Source organism: Camarhynchus parvulus, chromosome 1 (genome assembly GCF_901933205.1).
Source record: "Camarhynchus parvulus chromosome 1, STF_HiC, whole genome shotgun sequence".
Classification (NCBI taxonomy): Eukaryota; Metazoa; Chordata; class Aves; order Passeriformes; family Thraupidae; genus Camarhynchus; species Camarhynchus parvulus.
In genome coordinates, this window is record NC_044571.1 from 35,134,415 (window position 1) to 35,156,427 (window position 22,013).

At 42.4% G+C, this 22,013-nt stretch overlaps 2 protein-coding genes across 8 annotated transcripts in view; both read right to left on the minus strand.

The window, feature by feature from the left end:
- DHRSX (dehydrogenase/reductase X-linked) overlaps positions 1 to 4,135 on the minus strand; it is a 161,062-nt gene extending 156,927 nt beyond the window's left edge. Inside the window, exons 1-2 of one of the 2 annotated variants that reach the window (XM_030971022.1) lie at positions 3,919 to 4,135; positions 3,234 to 3,287 (exon numbers count right to left, since the gene is read on the minus strand). In XM_030971022.1, coding sequence (XP_030826882.1) covers positions 3,234 to 3,287; positions 3,919 to 4,030 — 166 coding nt within the window. In that variant the 5' untranslated portion in view covers positions 4,031 to 4,135. The remainder of the gene's footprint in view (positions 1 to 3,233; positions 3,288 to 3,918) is intronic. The other variant, XM_030971014.1, reaches the window with a different exon arrangement.
- ZBED1 (zinc finger BED-type containing 1) overlaps positions 1 to 22,013 on the minus strand; it is a 53,652-nt gene that overhangs the window by 7,817 nt on the left and 23,822 nt on the right. For 3 of the 6 annotated variants that reach the window (XM_030970993.1, XM_030970974.1, XM_030971000.1), the window contains one exon: positions 20,694 to 21,693. The gene's annotated coding sequence lies outside the window, so the exon portion shown is untranslated. Of the gene's footprint in view, positions 1 to 1,788; positions 3,396 to 3,918; positions 4,055 to 20,693; positions 21,694 to 22,013 lie in introns of those variants that run through there. The other 3 variants (XM_030970983.1, XM_030970954.1, XM_030970964.1) reach the window with 3 other exon arrangements.

Sequence of the window (22,013 nt, forward strand, 5' to 3'; positions counted from 1 at the left end):
ATCCTTGTCTCACAACCTTTGTCTCAGTCAGAGGGGCAATCATAAAGCAAGCGATTCCTCATTCTGAAAATAACTTAATGACTCTTTTAGGGGCATGTGTGGGGAGAGGGTTTAACTGCTTTATGTAACTGCATTTTTGCCTGCCATCAATCCTTCCTACCTGGGCATTTCCTTACCCACCTCTAGATGATTTACTACCTGGAGCTAACACAGCTTTGAGCAGGAAGTGCTCAGGCTCCCACTATGCTTTAGTCATATAAAGTAAGAGACCTCAAAATATGAATCAAAATTAAGAGATGCATGATCCTAAATCAACGTTTCACAATTACCTGTAAAGAAACTTGGCACAAATGTGGATACTGAGTAACTAAAAATTGAGGAAATTAAAAAAATGTATGAAATTTCAACAACTTTTAAGAAGAACAGGAGTCACATTTAAGATCTCCTTAACTTGTTCCACATAACCACCTTCTTCAGATAGGTTTTCCTCTTCTACACATTACAGATTCCAAATTTAACTACAAAGACTCCAAAACTACTATGTAACACTCAGAATTTAGGTTTCCTCTACTAAATTTCAATTAAATATGTACAGGAGAAGAAAAAATACAGGAGAAAGATGCCAAATAAATTCCTTGGGAAGCTTTTAATTATATGAACCATTTTTCTTATCAGTAGGATGACTTTTGGTGATCACATTTCCACTGGTAACAACCTGGTGTCAGAATTAATATTGGTTTATCTTTTATCAATCCACTGATTAGATTTGCGTTTTTAAAAAGCTGTTTTAATCAGGAACTTTAGTCATGCAGGGCTTTTTTCTTCCCTCCAATTAACTAAGATTAAGCACTGTAAAGAAGTCCAAACAGTAATTTCTAAGAAAACTATTAATAGTTTACACCACCGAACACTAAAACTACATATTAGCAGTTATGCTGTTTATGCAATTAGTACCTGCAGAAGTATTTTGAAGTTTAACCTAAGTTTCCCTTTATTTCTGAACTTTCCACTATGTTGATTTTAGTTAGCAAAGCAAACTGCACATCCTGTTTGTAGTCTCAGCTCTGTATTTTTCCTTCCCTGAATTTCCACATCAGAATTTCAGGTCAACTTCCCTACTCTGTGTTGAGGTGGGGGACATTCACTTGAATAGAGAATGTTATTATTTTTTCAGTTTGCAATTCAAAACAATTACCAGGTTTTTGCACTGAACCTAGATTCCAGAGCTCAAACTCTTTCCCCAGAAAAATGTCTTGAATTCCATTTATAAAAATCAGATGAACTCCAGTAGGATGGGAAAGAACACATGGGTCACTTTTAAAAGCACATGTGCCAAGAGCACGCAACTCTTAAGTTCGGGTAAGGAAAAATAAAAGTAAAACTAGTTTTGTTCACTTGGATTAAAATCCTGAGCCCTTCTTCACAAGAAGAATAAGAAAGCAAGCTTTTCTTGGAAAATTCAGAGGCAGAAGGGCTGCATAAGGACCAGAACCTTTCACTCATCCACAGAGCTAAAGGACAAGCCAGTAGACATCTCTCTCTTTCAAATCTTCCAAGAGAGATCAGCAGTGCTGCTGCACAGAGAGTGGGAACTCTGATATGGAAACTGGGGCCAAAGAAGAGAGGATCAGAGGAATGGCTATCTCTGCCTCCCGGTCCTGTCCTTCCCAGCTCCCCTCTGCGACTCCAAGCTCTCCCGAGAAAAGCACCTTGACAATAAAATGCCTGTACTTGTGAGAGTTACGGACACCCCTTAGAAAAGATACAGAAAATTTTAAACATACACACCTTTCTAGATTACGGCCTGGAAAAGGTACTCAGGGTTTTCTTACAGGAACTGTAGTTTACTGATCCACGCTTGTTCTAACCATACTTTTCTTTTTGTTACACTGACATCACTATTTTGAAGTTATTATGGAAACAAGGTTCATCTGGGTAAAAAGGTTCCAGTTGTTAAGGTGAAGCAATTCTTTAAGCAATGGCTGGACACAGCGAGTGAAAGCAAGGCAGCAGGTAACTGCCAAGAGGGAACTGCGTGCAAACAACTAGATGAAGAGGAAACCACTTGTCCTTGGAAAAGAAAGATCACAAGTTAGGGCTCAAAGAAAACTTTTCACATCTGCCAAATCTGCCTTGGTCCCACTTAGGTAAGTGACATTTCCTGTGTTGGATCTTCATTGCCTTCCTCTGGCATTTCTAAATTCAACGCTTTTTTTTCACTAGCAGCAAAGAGCAGAGTGCAACAAAACACTGGGTCACATTTTCGTCATTCTGTTTCTCTGTGGTTCAAAAAAAGATTTGGAAAGTGTTACACACCCTAGGCAAAATACCCAAATTTCCTCTGCCAAGAAACGCTAATGCTAGAAAAATGCTTAGATGACTTCAAACCATATGCACATCTGCCCTTTTTGTCACCCGGGTCCTCTCGTTTGTTTGAGGGTTTCATTGCTGCCTTCTGAGAATGAGGAAGGGAACCCCAGCAGAAGAATCAGGAATGAATAAAAAGCACACAAAACACTACCCAAGGATGCGATGTGTGATAAGATGAACAAATAAGCTCCTATTGTACAGTGTACTTGTTCCATCCCCTTCCCAGTACTTCAGATAGTGTCTACACCAATATCCTCATCTGCCTGAATTCCTCGCTGAAACACTAGGCCCTCTCAATATTACTTTTTTACTATTCCTCTGGTTAAAACTATAGATAGGGCCACAAAGGCGCACTTGCTGATAAGGAGAGAAAGTTAAAGGCAAGGACTTCAATGCAGTTGTATGGTCAGCTCTGATGATAACCTACAATCTGCCTGAACTCATAGTTTGCTCTAAGTTTATAAACTCAGAAACGTTTTAGCCTTCAAGAGTAATGCAAGCATTACTCGTCGTTTTTTTCTGATAAACTCAAAGTTTCCCCTAAGTCAGCATTTAACACACTGTTGATCCAAATCAGAAAAGTGCAAAAACCTAACTTCTTAAACTAACGACTAATCTGAAGTCCCTTAGAAAAAAAAATACAAGTGTCACTCACTTGTCAGCTTAAAGGCTGTCAGCGAGTGGCAGCCGGTATCAAATACTAAGCTTCTGGAGCACGGGTACGTTCCCCTCCTGGAGCAGCCGGGACAGGGAAGCCGAAAGCGGCGGTCCCGGCCGCCCCGGTGGGGTGGGGGCACAGCGGGCAGCAGGAACGCCCGGGCCGGGGGAGGTTGCTCGCCGCTATCCGCCTTCCAAGCACCTACCTGGGCTGAGGGAGGGAGCGCCCGCGCGGCTCTGAGCCGAGGTCTCGGGAGACACTGTCAGAGAGCCAAAGAGAGGAAGAACAGAAGCGGGGACCCCCGGACCACGGAACCCCCACACCGCCTCCCGAGGCCACAAGTCAGGCCGGCGTGCAGCCAGGCGCCCGTCCCGGGCCCGGCCCCCCGCCCCGCCCCGCGTCCGGGGCGGCCGCGGCCCGGGGGCCGGACGGGGCGGTGGGGCCGGGGCCTGGCGCCGGCAGCGAGGGCGGGGTGCGGCGGGGGCGGGGAGGGCGCCCCGCCAGTCGCAGCCCCCCCCGGGGCCGCTGCCCTCGGGCCGCTCGGCGGGTCCCGCTCGGCCGGCGAAGGGGAGCAGGGGAGGAGTCTGGCGGCGGCGCCCGTGCCGGGGCCGCCGCGGTACCTCAGCCCCTGCCCCGCTTCGGGGGATGCGGTACGGCCCGAGTGCCCCTCGCTATAGCCAAGGTCGCGGCTGCCCTGCCCTGTTCTCTCCTTCCCTTCCCTGTCCGGCCGCTCCGGGCTGGGCCGCGCGGTCTCGGCCCCAGGGCCCCGAACTGCCGCCTGCCCGTGGTGGGTGGGGGGAGGCGCGGCAAACTTTCCCCTCTCCGCGGCGGGGGCTGCCGCCCCCCGGCCCGGAGCCGCCCCGCCCCCCGGCGTCGGCTGCGGTGCTCACCTGAGGCCGGGGCGCACCGCGGCTGGAAGCGGCGGCGCAGCTGGTGCAGGATGACGCGGAGGCCGATGCAGTACACCCGGAGCAAGGGCACCAGCGCAGACAATAGCGACATGGCCGCCTCCCGCCCCGCGGCGGCAGCGGGCTCGGGGCGCGGCGCGGAAGGCACTGGGCGAGCAGGCGGCCGGCGCAGTGTTTCCGCCGGGCCGGGCCGGGCCGGGCCGGGGGCGCGGCGCGGCCCCCACCCACCCACGGAAGGGAAAGCGCCGCCGCTGTCACAGCAGCGCCCGGGCTCGCCGCGGCTCCCGCCCTTCTGGGCATGTGCGGTGGCGGGGGAAGGGAAGGGAAGGGGCGGCGGCGGGCGGACCGGCCTCGGCGGCGGCAGCAGCGACAAGGCGGCGGCTCAGCCCCCGCCGGGACGCCCGAGCGGCTGGGCAGGGGGAGACGGAGAGGGGCGGCGTGGGCGGCGCTGCGGCCGGGGGGAGGTGGTAGCGGCGTGACAGCCCGCCCGGTGAGGCCGCCGGGGCTGGGGCGCAGGGACTGTTGCTGCCACATCTGTGACAGCTACAAGCCAGTCAGTGCCTAGGCGGAGTGAGGCACACGGCGTTGCTTCAGGATGCCGTGGCTGAAAGCGCTCATCGGGTTGCCTCACCATTTCCCTTCGCTCTGGCACAAATGAGGGGCTGCTGCGGACTCCCACGGCGTCGCTGGGTCTGGGCACGGCCCCTCTCACCTCGGGCATCCCTCAGGCTCACTCTTCTCGAGGTCTCAGTTGCAGGTACCGATTTCTGCAAATGTAGCTCGCTGTACGGAGCTTTCTGACCTCAGGAGCCGGAATTTACACCTGTCTGACGAATACCTTCTTTACAGTGATAATTGGTATATCGCATGCTATATCGCGTTGTCAGTTTTCAATGCTCAGCCTTAGTCTGAGTACTCGGGACAGAGAAGCGGGTCCTATCTGCCAGCTCTTGCGGTAGGTGGCTGGTTTCGGCTACAGGAAATAGAGCGCCTAGTCCTGATGCCGTGGCTTTCATTCACAGAACCCCGGTGGGTCTTCAAAAATGCAGGTGAGCCTCAGTATCGATACAAACCAAAATCAGTCATTGCACAATAGGAGACGTTGGCCCATATATTCAGTTTCAAATCTTTAGGTAACTTTTTGTCTCTGAGAAGGATGGGAAGCCATACAAAGTTCTGGAAGTGTATTTGAAATGCAATCTCCTAGCCTTTAAAAAAACCCCACTCCATACTTTCTAAAAGATAATACAATTAACAACATACTTTTTCAGTATCAGATTACATTGCTGAGCAGAACTGACCTCATGTCTTCTGTCAGAAATACACCTAAAGTAAAAGCATAGTGTGTAGTTGCTTCAGGACAAAACCAACCATTTAATTTTATGGATCTCTGGTGATTTTTTTTATTAACATAGAGAATTAGGCAAACATAAATTATAGACATCATTAAGTCACATCAGTGAGAGATTCATTCTTAGTGTATATTTTTTGCAACCATGCATGGAGTACTAGAAAGAGCAACACATAAAACAACATGAAAGAAGAAACACATTTACTAAAGGTGAATTATTCTTTCAACTTATCTCAGTAAAAATCAAATCCTGACTCTTTTATGTTGCTTTACATTCTTTTCTCAGAACTACACCATTAATGAAAGCCCTTTCAACATTAAACTGTGAAACTTGCCTACAGTGTATTTACACAATCTGTATATAAATAAACCATACTTTCTCAGGTTTTCTGGTATAATAAAATCAATTGATGCATATTCAAGCTACTGCAATAAATACTCCTCTGTCTTTTTTCAGACAATGCTATCCAAGGAATTAGACTAAGTGAGGGAAAACTGACGGGTTAACATTACAGTCTTATTGGACCCACTACTTTTTCTCAGTGTGTTACAAATGATTTTCAGCCCTCTATGGTTCATGAGTACAGTGTCACAGAAAACATGAGAAATTTTTTTCCAACAATATATTAAATAATTTTTTTTCTAAAGGCTAATGGGGCATGGAGGTGGAATCAAAATAATTACAAAAGGCTGCAGTCTTTGATTCTTTTCAAATAGTCTTCTAAGACATCCTTATTTTAATCAATACTTTCTTTTCTTTGGTTTTCAACAGCTTGCATCTTATTATTGACACTTTGGTTTTTCTTGCAATCATTTACTCCGAAGCCCCAAGTATACAGGCTGGAATCTCATCCATCTACTTTAGATACCTCACTGAGACATTATTACCTCAATGAAATTTTAGATGTCTTAGCCCTGGAAGGGACAAGAGGAGCAATCTAATTCCTCAGCTTTGCTGTATGGGCAGGGGACACAAAGAGAGGCACTTCTGAAGACCTGCAGAAAATGATAGCTTTCTTTGAGGCACTTAGAGTGCCTCCTCCTTTCCACTGGCTGGAACTGAACTCTGAGTGCCAGTGGGCAAAGCCAGCCTGCAGCTAGAGCACTGATGTCCTCTTGGAAACTCATCTGAACCACCCCTAACACTCCATCAACACAGGATCCAGCCTCTCTATCCCTACTGCAGGACTGACGTTAATGAGATCACAGTGCTTCCACCCACATTTTGCACAAAGATGCAAAAACTTGTAAGAAAGGAAGTGGGTGATGTTTTTAGACACTAATTAAGCCCTGAGCTCCAACTTGCCAGCAGAATATTAGAACCAGCAACCATTGGGTAGTGGATGGTAGGTGTTGCAGCTGAGCGCCTGTGCAGCCTAGAACACATGAGGCACAGGGCCACATCAGAGAAGACACAAGCAAACCCAAGGTTGGCCTAGCAGCCCAGATGCTCCCTGGCACAGGGTGGAGAGTTACAAGGTTATGCTTTGCTTTTCTTGTCTGCTGTATGACACATCTTTTCCACATGTAAGTTTGCTCCCCTTGTTTTTTCTTCTCTTGAGATGAGAACTGGAGCCAACAACTCCTCGTATCCACACACAGCAGCAGAGGTTGATGCTTTCTGCCCAAGCATGGTGTAGTAGTTGGGGTAGTCTTGTCAGTGACACATCAGTCCCTCTCTAATGGTAAAATGCACACTTGCACTCCTGTGCTTAGCTCAAGTCGTGCTCTCAGCCTTATGCACCTATGTGGGAGCTGATGGCCCATGTCCGAAAAAGCCAGACATAATTCTGACTGCTGCTAATTTTTCAGGCTTCTAAAAGGGATTTAAATGCCTGTCTTCCTAAGCTGGATTGTACTGGGACTTGAGGCAAGAGATAAGTGCCTATCTCCCCAGAACAGGATCTCCTTAACATGTGTGGGTGAATATAGTTAAATGCCTGAGGAGCTTTCAGGTTCAGTCGGGAGTTGCTCACAGTAATAGTGCTGGGAAACAGTCACTTGGGATTACATCTAGAATTCATGGTAGGGTTTTTTTCACCTGCAGACAATTTTGACGGGCTGCCCTTTTTGTTTTGTTTTGGTTTGGGTTTTTTTTTTGGCATATGCCTTTTTTCCTTCCTCTATGCAAGAAGAGTAATTTTAGGTTTCCTCAAACTAGACATCATCTTGCATAATATTGGGCACTTGAGCATAGCAGGCCTGTACAGAGCAGTAAGCTCTTAGGTAGCCTTCGTAGTAGCTTGGGGAGGGTCAGTTACTTAGAAGGAAACTTTGCCAAAGGGAGAGGTGTCTGCAAGCTACGCAGTTGTGGGGACTGAGAGCAGGCTCCTCTGCTGTGAGCAATCTGAAGGGACATACTGACTGTTCTTCAGTTACACTGGGGAAGATAGACAGTAAATTGTTCAACCTTCTGTGTAACAGAGCCATGCTACAGCATTTCCCCATGAATGGGGATGGCTTTTGGTCCCTCTCAGCCTTTTTTAGGTATTTCATTTTTCAAGAAAATGGTCTCATTGGGAAAAGAATTACCTTTGCCAGTGTGGCTATAAGGAGGCGACACCCAGGAACACAGTAAAGAAAAGAAATCTGAGGGTTTTTTAGCCTAGCATTTAAGTTCATCAGAAAGAGGCAGCAGTGCTCAAATCCACATTCCCTGAAGAATCTATGCTTTTTAGACTAGAGAAGAACAGGACGAAATATGGACTAATGTCTTGGAATAGGGACAACTTCTCGTCCACAAAATACTCAAACCACTCAGCTATTATGCAAGAAGCATAGTGTGCTTATTGCTCCTGCTGAGTTGTTTTGTTTTTTGGTTTTTTTTTAATCAATTATGTCTGTGGCAACTGTTGTACTTGTGCATCTAAGTATTCAGTGTATGTCACACTTTCAGGATCTATCTGGTCTGAAAAGCCTGAAGTATGAGTAGTTTGGTCTGATTAGCATTCCCCTTCCCTCATATGCCTTCTCCATATCAGGTAAGTTCTGAGCATCCCCCGTGCCTCTCAGTCAAGACACAGAGACCAAAGAGTTAGAAGAAGGTATGCAGAAAAAAAGCAATTACAAAAATATAAATTTTTATGGAGACACAAGGCAGGTGAGGTGCTAACAAGAATACACAAGCTTTTGTTAAAAACTTCTATCATAAAACACTTAAAAATACTACATATATTTAGAATTGAGCAGGGGTATTAATAGGCTTCACAATGTACATGGCAACTTGACTTAGCTGAAAGAACAAGTTACATGGAAATTCTAAATGTAACCAGCATTATTTCAGCAGTGGAAATCAGTTCTTATGTAATTCCTGGATTTATTGGAAAATGTCTGTAAGTAGATTAACTGATTGATTAACATACGTGAAGTTTCAAAAGCACTTTGACAAAATCCTGTGCACAAGGGATGATAAGCACTCAGGGGATAAGAACCAGCATATATGTGAAACAGAAGAATAGGAACAAAACCCCACAGAGAGTGAAACAAAGGAATTGATTTTCATCAGAAAATCACAGCAAAAGAACAGGGTGTCAAGGTTTCATTGAACATCCAAGTCTGGCTAATACATTCCTTATTGCCTCAGATGGGGTAAGGGAAAAGCTCTTGCCTTATAACGGCATGGTGTTTCTGTTAGAACAGGAGAAGAGCAGAGGAATTTCAGACATTTAAACAAGCAGCGTGTACTGGCAATATTTCAACACCAAGAAAATAATGCTATTAAATAAAAAAGATTAATTATGCCCACTATAAAAATGACTTTGTTGACAGTTAGTTCATTTGTGTTAAAAAATATCTAGCGTCAATAACTGGCATGTGATTATTTCAGTGTTTGTATAGGGATGTCTGCAAGCACCTGTGGCATTCCCTATGCAACACTGCTCAACCCATAGCTAAGAGTATTTTGTTAGGGTTCAGCAAATGGACAGAAATATTATTATGGTACAAAGCAAGAGTTTTCCATGACACCCAGGTCCACCACGCATCTTTGATCTCTTCCTTAGCAATACTGTAAGACAAACACATCTTTCATCAGAAGGTGGCTAGCACCATTCTATTAAGAAGGAAATAATAAAGCAGAATCACCCCTCAAGTTGTGAGTTGATCTGCACCTGTATTTTTGTTGCATCTGCTTGCAAGAATACTTGAGTGCCACATAAAATAATATTGCTCAAGGCAAGGTTTGTGGGGAGAACGCAGCAGACCAGCTTTCAGGTACATGTAATCCTGCCCATCTCCTTACCCAAACAGGACTATGACAGCACTGCTACTGTTGGTATTGCAGGTTTGAAAGCAGAGTGCCCTGGTCTCATCTGTGCTGTTTGTGGGCACTTCCTGAATATTACACTCACTGCTGTTGGAGCTGGCCAGTCAGCTTCAGGAAGCAGTGGGATTGAATCCTTTGAGGACAAGAGAGTTGGTTTTGGGCATATCAGCTATAGATAAGCAGGTGACTCCATGCCACAAGCAGGGTGTCCTCACACTGATGGTAGATGGGTGACCAGGTCAAGGAAGCTGAGAGATGGAGTTTGAATGTCAAGATCTTCAGAGTTGGACAGAATTGGCCAAAGCGGCAAGGATTGTGCCCCATGCACATGCATGTGAGATGGGACTGTGACTGATGATTTAGACAGTCAGTGGAGGCACCTGCTGCTGCCAGAAAAGGGCAATTCTTACCTGTTGTGAATTTTTCATACAGCTTGAAGTGACTCCAGTCTGTCTGTGTGTGCCTCACATCAGTATGAAGATACTTTTCCACATGTATTCCTGTTTCAACATTTGACTTCAACAATTGACAATTGACTTGTTAGATTAGATTCTTACATGTTGTCTTTAGGACCCACTGCTTTGCACTTGGCTCCTTGGGGGCAGTTCTGACCTCAGTGCTCCCCCAAGCATGGGAAGAGCATCTCTTATTTCTGTTGATGTTTCTAACTCTGACTGGGGTGTTTCCAGCTGCCTGTCTCTAAGACTGTGGCATATGAGAGAGCAAATGCAGTGATGGGTAAAGAGATGTGTAAAACAAGCTGGAGGGAAGATCAGGCCAAAACATGATGCAAAGGAAGACATGCAGGTGACAGAAGATAGGAACTGTGAGAAAGCCTAGAGGTTGGTTCACTTTGGTTTAACTTTGATAAAAAATGTCCCAGCTTACTGCTAACCTAGATCATGTCATGCAGTGGGAAGGATGAAGATGGGCAATCTTCTGGTCTGTGGGGTGAGGATGTTTGAAAGCAAGTGGAGCTGAAAAGTCTGTGCAATAAAATCATGTATCTTGTGGCAGTGCTGGGGCGAGGGGCACCTGCCCCTCCCTGACCCAGGCAGAGGTGTGCTGAGAGGTAGAATCACAAATAGGGGGGATGCAGCAGTGACCTGAGCTGGGACATGTGCAGGGCCTGATTTTTTATTTCTCTCTTCTATGTCAAATACACTGGGGGATTATTGAGAGTAGGAAATGGTCTGGCAGTTCTTTAAGCCCACTTTACCCTTCTTTTTATCCCTTCCCTCTGGAAAAGATGCTTTGCACTACTCTTTGTCAATAGGTCCTGTCTCCTTAATCTCCCTAGACGCTTAATACTGCTGCAGCTTGTTCCTCTAACCCTTTCAGCAATCTCTGCACTGTTACTTCTCCTTGTCCTGGGACAGCCAATGCTCTCTCCCATTTTTCCCAACTCCATCTCACTTTACTTTCTAATCACCCAGACAAACCTGTCTCTCTATCTGCCTACAATCACTGGATTCTCTGTTCTCTTGATCACACCTGCCTGTCAGTTGTCCAAAAAGATTACGTATGCCTTGAATTTTCCACTTTAATAAATGAATGATTGCAGTGTTATATAACTTGTTTATGTTTGGCTTGTGCACTGCTGGTTTGGACTTCAGCTATTCTATAGCATTACATTAATTCACCAAACACAAAGGAACTGTGTGAAAAGCTCACATGGCCAAGAAATTAATAGACTCAACATTTTAAATTTGAAGAAAATAGTTAAAAAAAAGAGTAAGTAAGTCCTGCTATTCTTGAGGACAAATTCACATATGGCATAGACAAGGCAAGAGGAGACATCTGATGGCTGAGGAGACATTTCTCATTCCTTGTCCTTGGGATGATCCAAGTCTCGGTAAACACTGAGCTTTATTTTTCATTCTTCATCTCATTTTCTCAGCGTAAAAGCAAATCAAAGTGCGATCAATGCCGAATTGCCTTAAGAACAACTGCAGAGAAGATTCAGCAGGGTTCACACCTTGCACTTTCTCCAATATTTGTCTGTGAGGAAGTGCCAAATGTTCCAGAATTGTAGTTTGACCCCCTAGAATGTATGCCCTAGAAGTTATCAAAGAAAATTCATTCTGCTTATAAAAATAATTTAAAGGATGGAAAAAGTCAAAGGCTCATCCTGACAGCTGTTAAGAACACACTTTCAGTTTTGATTGATCACTGGAATATGCTCCCCAGGGAAGTAGTCATGGCACCAAGCCTGACAGAGTTCAGGGAGCATCTGGACAATGCTCTTAGTCACGTGGTTTATTTTTGGGCACTCCTGCGAGGAGCAGGGACCTGCAATCAATAATACTTTCAGGCCCTTCCAACTTGAAATATTCTATGATTCTATGTCTGATTCCAATTTTATATATGATATTAGTCTTCATATTTTTTAGAGGTCATAAACTATTTTGATTATATGTAATCCATTACTTATGATAATTTAATTTGAAAGTCTATTAAAATGGCAGTTTAATTCAACATCATCATCACATCCCAGTCTGCTGAGACAGTACAGAATGAAACATTGGCCATTTTTTAAAATCTCTCGCTAGATATTCTCAAATATGTAACAAAGTGGGTAATTCTTAGTCCTCTGACTTCTCTGAGAGCTGAAATTGCTTGAGCCTGATAGATGAAATTCAGATTCCCATGAGGTGCAGTGGTTAGAAATGATGCATTTCAGATTCTGGATTAGTCTTGGCTTCATATTACTTTCTAATTTGCTGCTGCTGTTTCAGTAATATCAGCCATTTACATTCAATATTTAATGACAATAAGCCTAACCTAAAGGACTCAGCTATTGCTGCTTGTATATATGTTAAATTCTTAGTGTCTGAGTTTGGGGATTTTTTTGTGTGTGTTTGTATGTCTAAGAGCATGTGTTTAAGTACCAGCATTATATTATAAAATGACATAGGTATTTTACATGCATAAGAAGCTTTTAAAACAGTTTTATAACAAGTATTTTTTCATCAAGTAAAAGGCCTTAATCCAAACCAACCAATAATTAAAGAGATGACTTGCAATCTTTAAACCTTCTTCTTAAAACTAGCCTATTTGTTTTCTAGAAACTTGCAAAAATACCATCATCCAGTCACAACTGCCACTCTAACTGTTAATTGATAAGTATAGGATAAGCTGCTTTAGCAATACAGAACATTTTATTCCATAATCCCAGCTAGAAGATGTTTTCCTACCCCCTGACTTCACTTCAAAGCAGATTTATCTAAAGTCTAGATTACTAAAGTGAGTTTAGACTACTTTAGTAATAAAAAAAAGTATATACATATACATTGTAAATGTATGTGCACATTTATGTGTACAGAGAGTAAAATAATATTTTCAATTTGTATTAAGCTTGTGGAAGGTGAATGGCATTTTCTGCACCCAGGAGTGAATAGAGAAGTGTTTAAAGGTATTGGTTTATGCTGTAACTTCTTTACTCAAAAGAGTAGGGATTTTTGTATATAAATCACATTACAGCATTGTTGCTACTTTGAATAAAGGAGTTATATTGGTTATAACACTGACTAGCTACAAAAAAACTAGTGATGGAGTCCAAATTCTCCTGATAACCATATAGTCAAGTTGCAAGCCCCAGCAAACAAGTTTTTATCCATCAAAAGTATAACTCCAGAAGCCTTTACTACTGTGTCAGATGAAAGCAGAATAAGCAACCAGAACCATACGTTATGTACAGGATGAGTGGCTTTATGCTCATAGTTTCACTAGCTGGGTTTCTAATTGCAAAACCAAGGGGGTTTCCTGCAACTTGCATGTTGGGTCTTGCACCCATTTCACTTCTGGCCAGCCTCCCTTTTATTGGGGTTTTGCTTCTTAATTATGAGACTATTAACAGCCAATTCACTGTGCTTTAGTTGATTTATTAGGTTGTTTTTGATTTTTTTTCTCAAGGAGAAGCCAAGGTTTCATATCTGGCTTCCCTTGGTTTTTGTTTGTCACAATATCAATTATGCCCTTTTTTGCATTGTCTTGCAACCAACTGCTTACAATATGTCATTAGTAAGCAATCAAGGATCTGGTTCTGTCTTTCTTGTTGTTGAATTAATAGGGAGAGTATGAAGTGAAAGAGAACTTTAGTGCTTCATCAAAATACAGTTTGTTTACAGAAAAGTGCACAAATTTGCCCATAATCAGACTCAAAGAAATGGCCTCTTTTTTACCTGCAGGTTGATTTTTTTTCTCTATTTAATTATTAACTGATGCTGCTGCTAATCAAAAAAATTAGTTTAAATCATGATATTGTGAAAAAAAAAATTTACTCAGCTTCAGAAATGCATATGGATGAATTCATGATCTGTAGTTCAGGGACAGGATCAGGCACTGAAGAGCCACACTGGATGAGATGGAAAATCAGCACAGATTTGTATATATCTGTTACAGCAGCCAGGATCAGGTATCTCAGAGGAAGTTTAAAATCTTCTCAGCAACCAACCTCCTACGTGGTAATCTCTACTTTCCTTCTCTACCTATTATACTGCTGTTTAGCAATGGTTATTATGCTAAGATTCTGAAAATTATGTATCTTTTTTTTTGTCCTATTGCCATTAATTGTCTCTTTATATGTATTTGATATGTAGGTGATACTCAAAAAAATTTTTAAATTTTATTGTCTCTTCTATGCTGAATTTTACTTATATGATCATCATGTCACAAAATATTTTAATATTGTATAATTTAGCACCTTCTGATTTCATTGCATAGCCCTTTACTTTTGTACAAGGCAGAAAAGAAAAATTCTCAGTCTATCTTTAAACAATTTATTTCATAAACTGCTTTTTTGTCTTACTCATTTCCTGTTTACTGTAAAAGGTCTTCTATGTCTTTTCAGAGGGAATTCACAATTCAACACAATCTGTCAACTTTTATTTAGACATCCCCTGTTCAAACTGTACAATGGAGTGTATACTGTAACTGAGACTTCAACACAGAAAGAGGTGTTGATATAAAGAGTATTTCATATATTTATAGAGCAAAACTGCAAGTGTAAACTAGGCAGAGACTAAGGGATGAGTAATAACTGAACCACCAACAAGGGATGTTCTTGTTAAGGCCTGCACAGAATCAGCTAGTCATGCCAGGCTGCTGTCTACCCTATTTTGAACAGCAAGGTCATATGAAAATACAGACAACTGCTCTGGATGTTTTCCTAAAATTCTGCTCCTGGGCTCTCATGCTGTCTCCAGCACTGGTGCACCTCATTACAGCCATGCAGCCCTGGCATTAGAGGGTGAAATCTCTTCACATGCTGGGAGTGATGAGATCGGTGCCGCCGATGGAGATGAGCCAGGATATCTAATGCTGAAAATGCCTTTGAGAGCATCTGCCCTCTCATCAGCACACACAACTGCTCTCCATCTGTGCCATTCTCCATACTCTAGGACTGCATCACCCCTTCACCAATTAGACCATTATGCTGCTAAGGACAATTTGTAAGTAATATTTTTGGTGCACTTTGTTTTTCCAATTACATTTGTTTTCCACTTAAAGAGAGAGTGAGAAAAGAAAGAAAAGAAAGGGATTTGCAATGAGTTCTTGAAACAGTTTAAATTGAAGGCTTGGTCTCAACTTTTCCTCTTTAATTATCTGTTTCTGCTACTTGGAATTTTCAGGGCTGTTTGAGCCCTGTAATAACTTGTGTGATTTATAGTTATAATGATTTATTCCTGCTGGGGGGGGGAAACCATGCTGATTGCTTCTCTCTTGTTTTTGCTGTGTCATTCCCTATGCTCACAGTATGTATTGCAATGGGTTTTCTAAAAAGACAAAAAAACCCCAATCAATATAATTTTCTAAAAGCAAACACTTGATGTACACATTGATGCACAAGCTGCTAACTATATCATACATGAAAATAAACACACCTGTTGAGTGTATGTATGGATGCTTCAGGTTTTTTCCCAGAAAAAAGAAAAAAGCGATTTTCCATGTATCAAGAATCTGATGTGTTCCCTGCTATTTTCTTGCTTACACAGACCAATCTACTGCAATCTATTATCTTTGGGCTTTTCACTATGCACTAGACTGATAGTCTCAAAGATTTTATTTAATAACTTCAAGCCATTTTTGTGATCATTGCACTGGATGATGGGCCCACTTAGTACACAAACTTAATTAACCTTGGTTGTTGGTTGGGTGTTTTCTGCTTCCAGACCAACCAGTTTACATTTATGTAAACTGCAATGATTCCAGTAGAAAATAAAAACAACTGAATGTGGTTTTATGTGGTTGGTTTGTGTCCCTTGACTGAAATTCATTCACACCTTTAGAGAAGGACAAGAAATACATAATTTTGAGTGCTCAGGAGGTGATTTTTGGTGCATTCAGGCCCCCTGCACAAAGGGGAACTTTGCTCTTCTTTCAGTATTAGCATTGTGCCTGCAAATAGAAATCATATTACCTTCAATTGCATTTACTATGCATCAGTGGCACACTACTCAGGGTTGTTCTCTCTCAGGTTTGTTCTGCATTTACAAGAGGAGAGTAGGTTTCACTACCCAGAAGATATATTTCTTGATAACTCATAGCCACCAGTAAAAAACTAACATAAATTATTGGTGACTAAAAACCACGTGCATTTGAAGTGTGGAGTGATTTTATCACCTCTGTCCAGTGTCTCCAGTAACAATTACATGACAAAACCCCTATGGACTAATTAGTAGAGTCAGCAAACAAACACTGATTTTCTAACAGAGATTTCTTTTTTTTGGAAATTTTTTCCCCCCTCTGATAATCTGCCAGCTCCTCAAGCATATTTCTTCACCTCCTAATATTTTGAAAGGCACAGTCACTGTCTCTTGCATCTTTAGCACCCACCAATTCCAATCAAAATATCAGCAATGAAGATGGATATCCCTGTCAGGCATCACTTCATCTCCTAGTAGAGCAAGGAAGGCAAAGCCAGTATCATAAATCACTTTCCTTCAAGGGTATAGTCAAGTGACATGGGAAGTTAAAGGTTTAAAATAAAATTTCAACTTCACCTGTCACTTCCTCTGGCACAGAATGACAAAATCCCAGTGGACACAGTCCAGCTCAAGGAAGGAGAGAGATGCTGCCTGGTTTTATGGTCCATATTGCCAACTATCTCCAGTACTAGTATTAATTGTGATCCTTGGAATTGTTCAATGTGATTCTATGTTTCTATGGCCAGGAAAAGCCAATTTGCAGCTGTTAGTATCTTTTCAACAGTTATATAAATTCCTTAGGCTGAGAATTTTCTCTGATAATGCATGAAGGGCAAGAATCAAACCCCAGCAAGTCCATGGATTGGATCTCAGTAGGCTCTGATTCTCTTTGGACATGACACCCAGCTGCAAAATGAAAGGGCAGAGCTGCAGAGAATATTCAAGAATACTGTAGAAAGGAGGATAGGGAGGGAGGGCTGGCTGGAAACACCCAGCACTTTTTCAGGTCTGTAAAAACAGATGACAAACAGAAAATAAAGCAGCAGCCAGAATGACCTTCCAACACAAAATGTTTCCCTCCATCAATCCTAACAAAAAGGACTTGTAGTAGGCCTCCAGTAGTCTCTTTGAGCAAGCCAGGAGCCAATCCTTCATCTTCTAAATCCATGGGGGCTTTTTCAGTCTTAAGAGTGGCCGGTCTGCTTTTGGACTGGGTTCCCAAGAGTGGAAAAAAAAAACCAGTGATAACTGAAATGTAAATGCTGTAGAAAATCTATTATCCAAACTGTGACTCTTCTGCTTCATCACTAGTCACTGCAGCACTGCCTTTGAGTCTCAAATTTATTTACTGACCATAAGGCCCCTGTAATTAAGCCATGATTTTGCTCTAGAAAGTGACCCTAGGTTACAAAAAAAAAAAAAAAAACCAAAAGGGAAATAAAGGCATCACATGATTCCACATAACTGCAAATGATATCCTCAACTAACCTCATACAACATCATGAATTGTCAGTGAGATTGCAGGAGATCTGAAAGGTGGATTTGGACTGCAGAACCATAAATCCTATGGGACAGCAGTTAGAAAAACACCAGTCAACTTGCACAGCCCAAGCCAAGCTGCAGAGCTGATGGGTTCAGCTAAATCATGTTGTAAATGTATAAAGTGAAAAATGTTCCAGATGGTGTGTTCTTCCCCTTAAATACTCTCAGGTCTCACCTGGGGATATGAGTATCTCTAGACATAGTCATAAAAAAAGAGGCAATACCTAAGAAAAGAAGTCTAGTATAAAAAAAAAAAAATGAGCTCATACTTGAGTGGTTTACTGGAAAAATCTTAAACTTTCCATACATATTTTTCTTTGGTTATCAATAGCCTATTCTTCTCTAATGTCATAAGCTAAGCAAGAAGGGAACAGATCAAACAAATGTTATCATAAAAAGTCAAAGACATTTTATGCTTTGCTAAGATGCCATTGCTGAAATGTCTGATGTTAGAAACAATAGAGCAAAAGATTTAAACGACTAACAGCTATTTTAGAATAAATATGTCTTGCATAAATTGCATACACAATCAAAAAATAAAAATTAAGGAAAATTACTCAAATAAAAAGCATGAGACGTGAATTTCAATAGATTACAACATGTAGGCCAGCATATTCAGGCTGCTATTGCTCTATTTGGCTTAAGAAACAAAAGTATTTAGGATAATTATAATTAAAACCAGTAAGAATTTCCACGCTTGGGGAAACTAATATTTCAACATTTCAACATGCTGGATCAGAAAAAAAAATCATAAAAAAAATCAAATTCTTCTCAGAGAAAAATTCTTAAAAATTATGATTTTTAGGTATTCCATATAGATACTGTCAAAACACTGCCCTATGTATATTAATATCTGCAGCATTTAGTAGAAACATAGCATTTAATCCATTATTCCAATACATTTACAAAGTCAACATGAAAGGAATAGGAAAATTTAACTCTTTCAACTCACAAAACAGAGTATTTTGATGTTGAACAAGGATGTTGTGGAGGAGATTCAAAGCACTGTGGAAATGTCTGCATACTAGCTCAGTTTGGACACCTTCCAGCTCCACTTCTCTTTGACAATATCCTGATCATAAAGTCTGTCTTTCCTTCTTTTTTCTTTCCTTTTTTTTATTTTTTTTCTTTTATATGATGATAAAACAACAAATGTGATAATGATAAAGCAATTTCACTAGTATATGTGAATTTTTTTTCCAATTTATTTTTCTTTCAATGCCTATATGGAACCCTCCACATCTTAGGACTAATGTGCAAAATTGAATCCTCATGACACCCAGGCAAGGAAAAGAAGCAGATAAAATGATGGACAAAGAGAGATGTGCATTTCAGAGGAGAGCTAGGATTAGAAGCAGCATAGCCCTGGGTTTCCGACTGGGCTTCAGAATGTCATGTTTCTGGAAAAACAGCTCAGTGCATCCTCTCACAGAAGAGATTGGCCAGCTAAAGTGCTGTGCATAACCTCAACTTTTATGTCTATTTCTGACCACAAAATTGATGCCCGTGGGAGTGCAGGTACACCTGCAGGAGTCTGTTCATTCAGATCAAGGCACACTCTTCTTGAGGCAGCTCCTGCCTGCCCCAGCAGCCTGCCTGGCTTGCACCCTGCAGGCATCTGGGCTACAGAAGAAGGGGCCCTTCATGAGACAGTCCTGGGTGTGCAGGTGTTCAGGCCATGCCATGGACTTGGTCCAAAGTAAAAACCCCTGGAGCACCAGATCCCTTTTCCTCCAGTCTGCTTCTGCTGAGCTACTGCAGACGTAGCCAAAAAATTCCACGTACCATCCACCAAATTTAGAATATGCCTGCAACTCCTTAGTTGAGATTGGACCTTATGAAAGTATTTGTGAAGCATGATCCTTAAGAAACATGGTAAAGATGCTATGGAAACATACATGTCTTATGGCAAACCACAGCACAGGTGCACCTGTGTTACCTACCCATGAAGGTGATGCTTGTTGGAAGGTGGAGAAGTTCTCTGCACTCCCTGACCTGTCTCTGTAGTCCCTTAGTCTGCTTCTCCATGTCTGGAAACTGGGTGATCAGGCAGGATGTCTCCTGTGACACCCTCACAGCAGATGCTTCAGCTGCACTGGGAGAGGACCAGCTCTCCTGACCTCACTCACAAATGCCTAGTTCATTGAAAACCCAAGCTGCAGCCCACAATAACCAGCTGCTCTCCCTCTGACAGGCAACTGCATCAAAAGCTTTGCTGGAAGTAGGGGAAAATAATGCTTGGCGATGACGTGTGTCTCAGCCCACAGCAAGAGCTGCAGTCCCACAGCCCAGCTCATCCTGTCCCTGCCCTGCCCAGGCTGGGCTCCCCAGCCTGACCAGCATGGTCCCCAGAGGGAATGCTACAGTGCCTCCTTGTGCAGCTCTGGGACACCTCTGCCACTGCTTCAAGTGGCCTGCCTGGGTGTGGGACAAGCAAAGGGTTTGCACAGAGCAGCCTCCACACCCAGGCACCTGCACGTGGCGCCTAAAAACGGGCACTGCAGGGATTTGCTCTTCACTTTTCTTTTCAATAAACTGTCTCTGATAATTGCCTTGGCTTTAGAGCTGAAGGCCTCTGGAGTAATGAACAACTGTTATTTCTAGTACAATGGGATGGTTGCCTGTAATGTTATCCCTTAATTGCTGCTGCGGTGCAAATTATGAAAAGCAAGAATATCCAAATATAGAGACACTTGGCCCTTGTGACAGGAAATTAAGGTCTCTTCTCTGGCACTGCTGCATGGCCTGAACTCCCACTCAAGTCAAAATGAATTACATACATTCAATATTTTGAAAAACAAGCTCTTAACCTCTACAAACGAGCTTATAGAGTTCATATCATGTTTGTTCTGGCTATCCCTATAAATGTCCAATCCTTTTTCAGATCCTACTAATCTCCTGGGCATCCTAGTCCCTTCAGAATTAATGGCAAAACTTGGCTGAAAAGGATGAAGTGTATTTTTAAAAAATAATGAGTAAATCTGTGGGTGCATTATCTTTGGAATTTTTAGTGGTTTGGATTGATTAATTGGGGTTTTTTTATGGTAAGAAAAAGCAAGCAAATATTTCTATATCATCCACAATATAAAATCACCTATCTTCCTCCCTATTTTTGACATAACACCTTGAGAGTCTACCATTTTCAGCATCTTGGATAAAAGCTTTTCCATACCTGTTCATGCCTTGCTTTGGTGCTGTACTCTTAGAAGCAATAATGACCAGAGCAAACTTAGACTTCTGAGAATAAGTGTGTTATCTCTACAGAGCCTTTTTAATATTTCAGGAATTAAGAGTCTAAATGCTTAATCTCCACTGTGAAGTGTCTGAAAAGCATGGTATTGTCAAACAAAAGTGGTAAACTGCTGAGGAAAGTTCCAATCCTTCTCTTACTGATGTCAGTGGGAATTTTGCCAGGAAGCTCAGCACGATAAGGGTATAGACCAAAGTAATGAGTTCTACAGATGATTACATGAAAAGCCCTTCATTATAGCATGATGATTGAGTATTATTACAGTCATGAGACACAGACATCTTCTGGAACCAAAACCAAGAAAAAAAAATGTATTAAGGCTATTCCTCCTCTGAGTTGGGCCTGTTTGGCAGTGGCCTTTCATCAGATGACTTTTCACATGTTAGCACAGCTACTTTGGTTTTGGCCACAGCATGATATGCACAGTGAAATGAGCCCAGATTTCCTGCTGCACAGTTCCTCTCTTCTAAAGGTCTCTCAGTCCATGAAAGCTGTGTCGCTTGGTAAGTAAAATATTTTTGGCAATCTCAGCAACATTACACTTGTTGTCCATCTTCTCACTTCAGTTCAAGTTCAGTCTTGCTCCACAGGTGCCTCTTCCAGGCTGGAGAAGGGCAAGCAGTTACCGCTCGTGAGTGGTGGCCGATGTCTTGACGAAGGGACACTGTGGCACAGACCCCCAGAGCCAGACCCCCGCTTCTGCAGCCTCACCCAGCCTGCCCCGTGTCGAGCTGAGAACAGGAGGGAGCAGGAGGTTATGGTCATGAATTGGGCACTGAGGGCACGGATGGTGTGTGCAAGCTAACGGGGCGCCCTTGCAAACACCTTCGGGATCTTCACGTTCTTCAGGGAGCATTTGTTAGGCAGATACACTGATGTTGTTTTGCACAGTTCATCCAAGAAAGTGAAGTTGCACAGTACCCTGCAAAAGCAAAGTCTGTATGAAGATGGGAATATGACTAGAGTTTGTATTAACTTTGGATTAAAGTGTTTTTTTATTACTTATGTGTAAGGAGGTTAATTTTATCTCTATTACTTGGGGGACAAACAGAAGCCTACGTTCCCTACTGAAATCAGTCCCTTGTCAGCTTAGCAAAACCTGTATTAATAAAGACAAAATGTAAATATTTATAAAACATGCACAGTCACATCACTCAGTGCTACTAAAATCATTAATAGTGTCTGGTTCTGGTTTGTATTGTCATAGTCACAGGAAGCTGCAGTGATGACAGTAGGAAAATA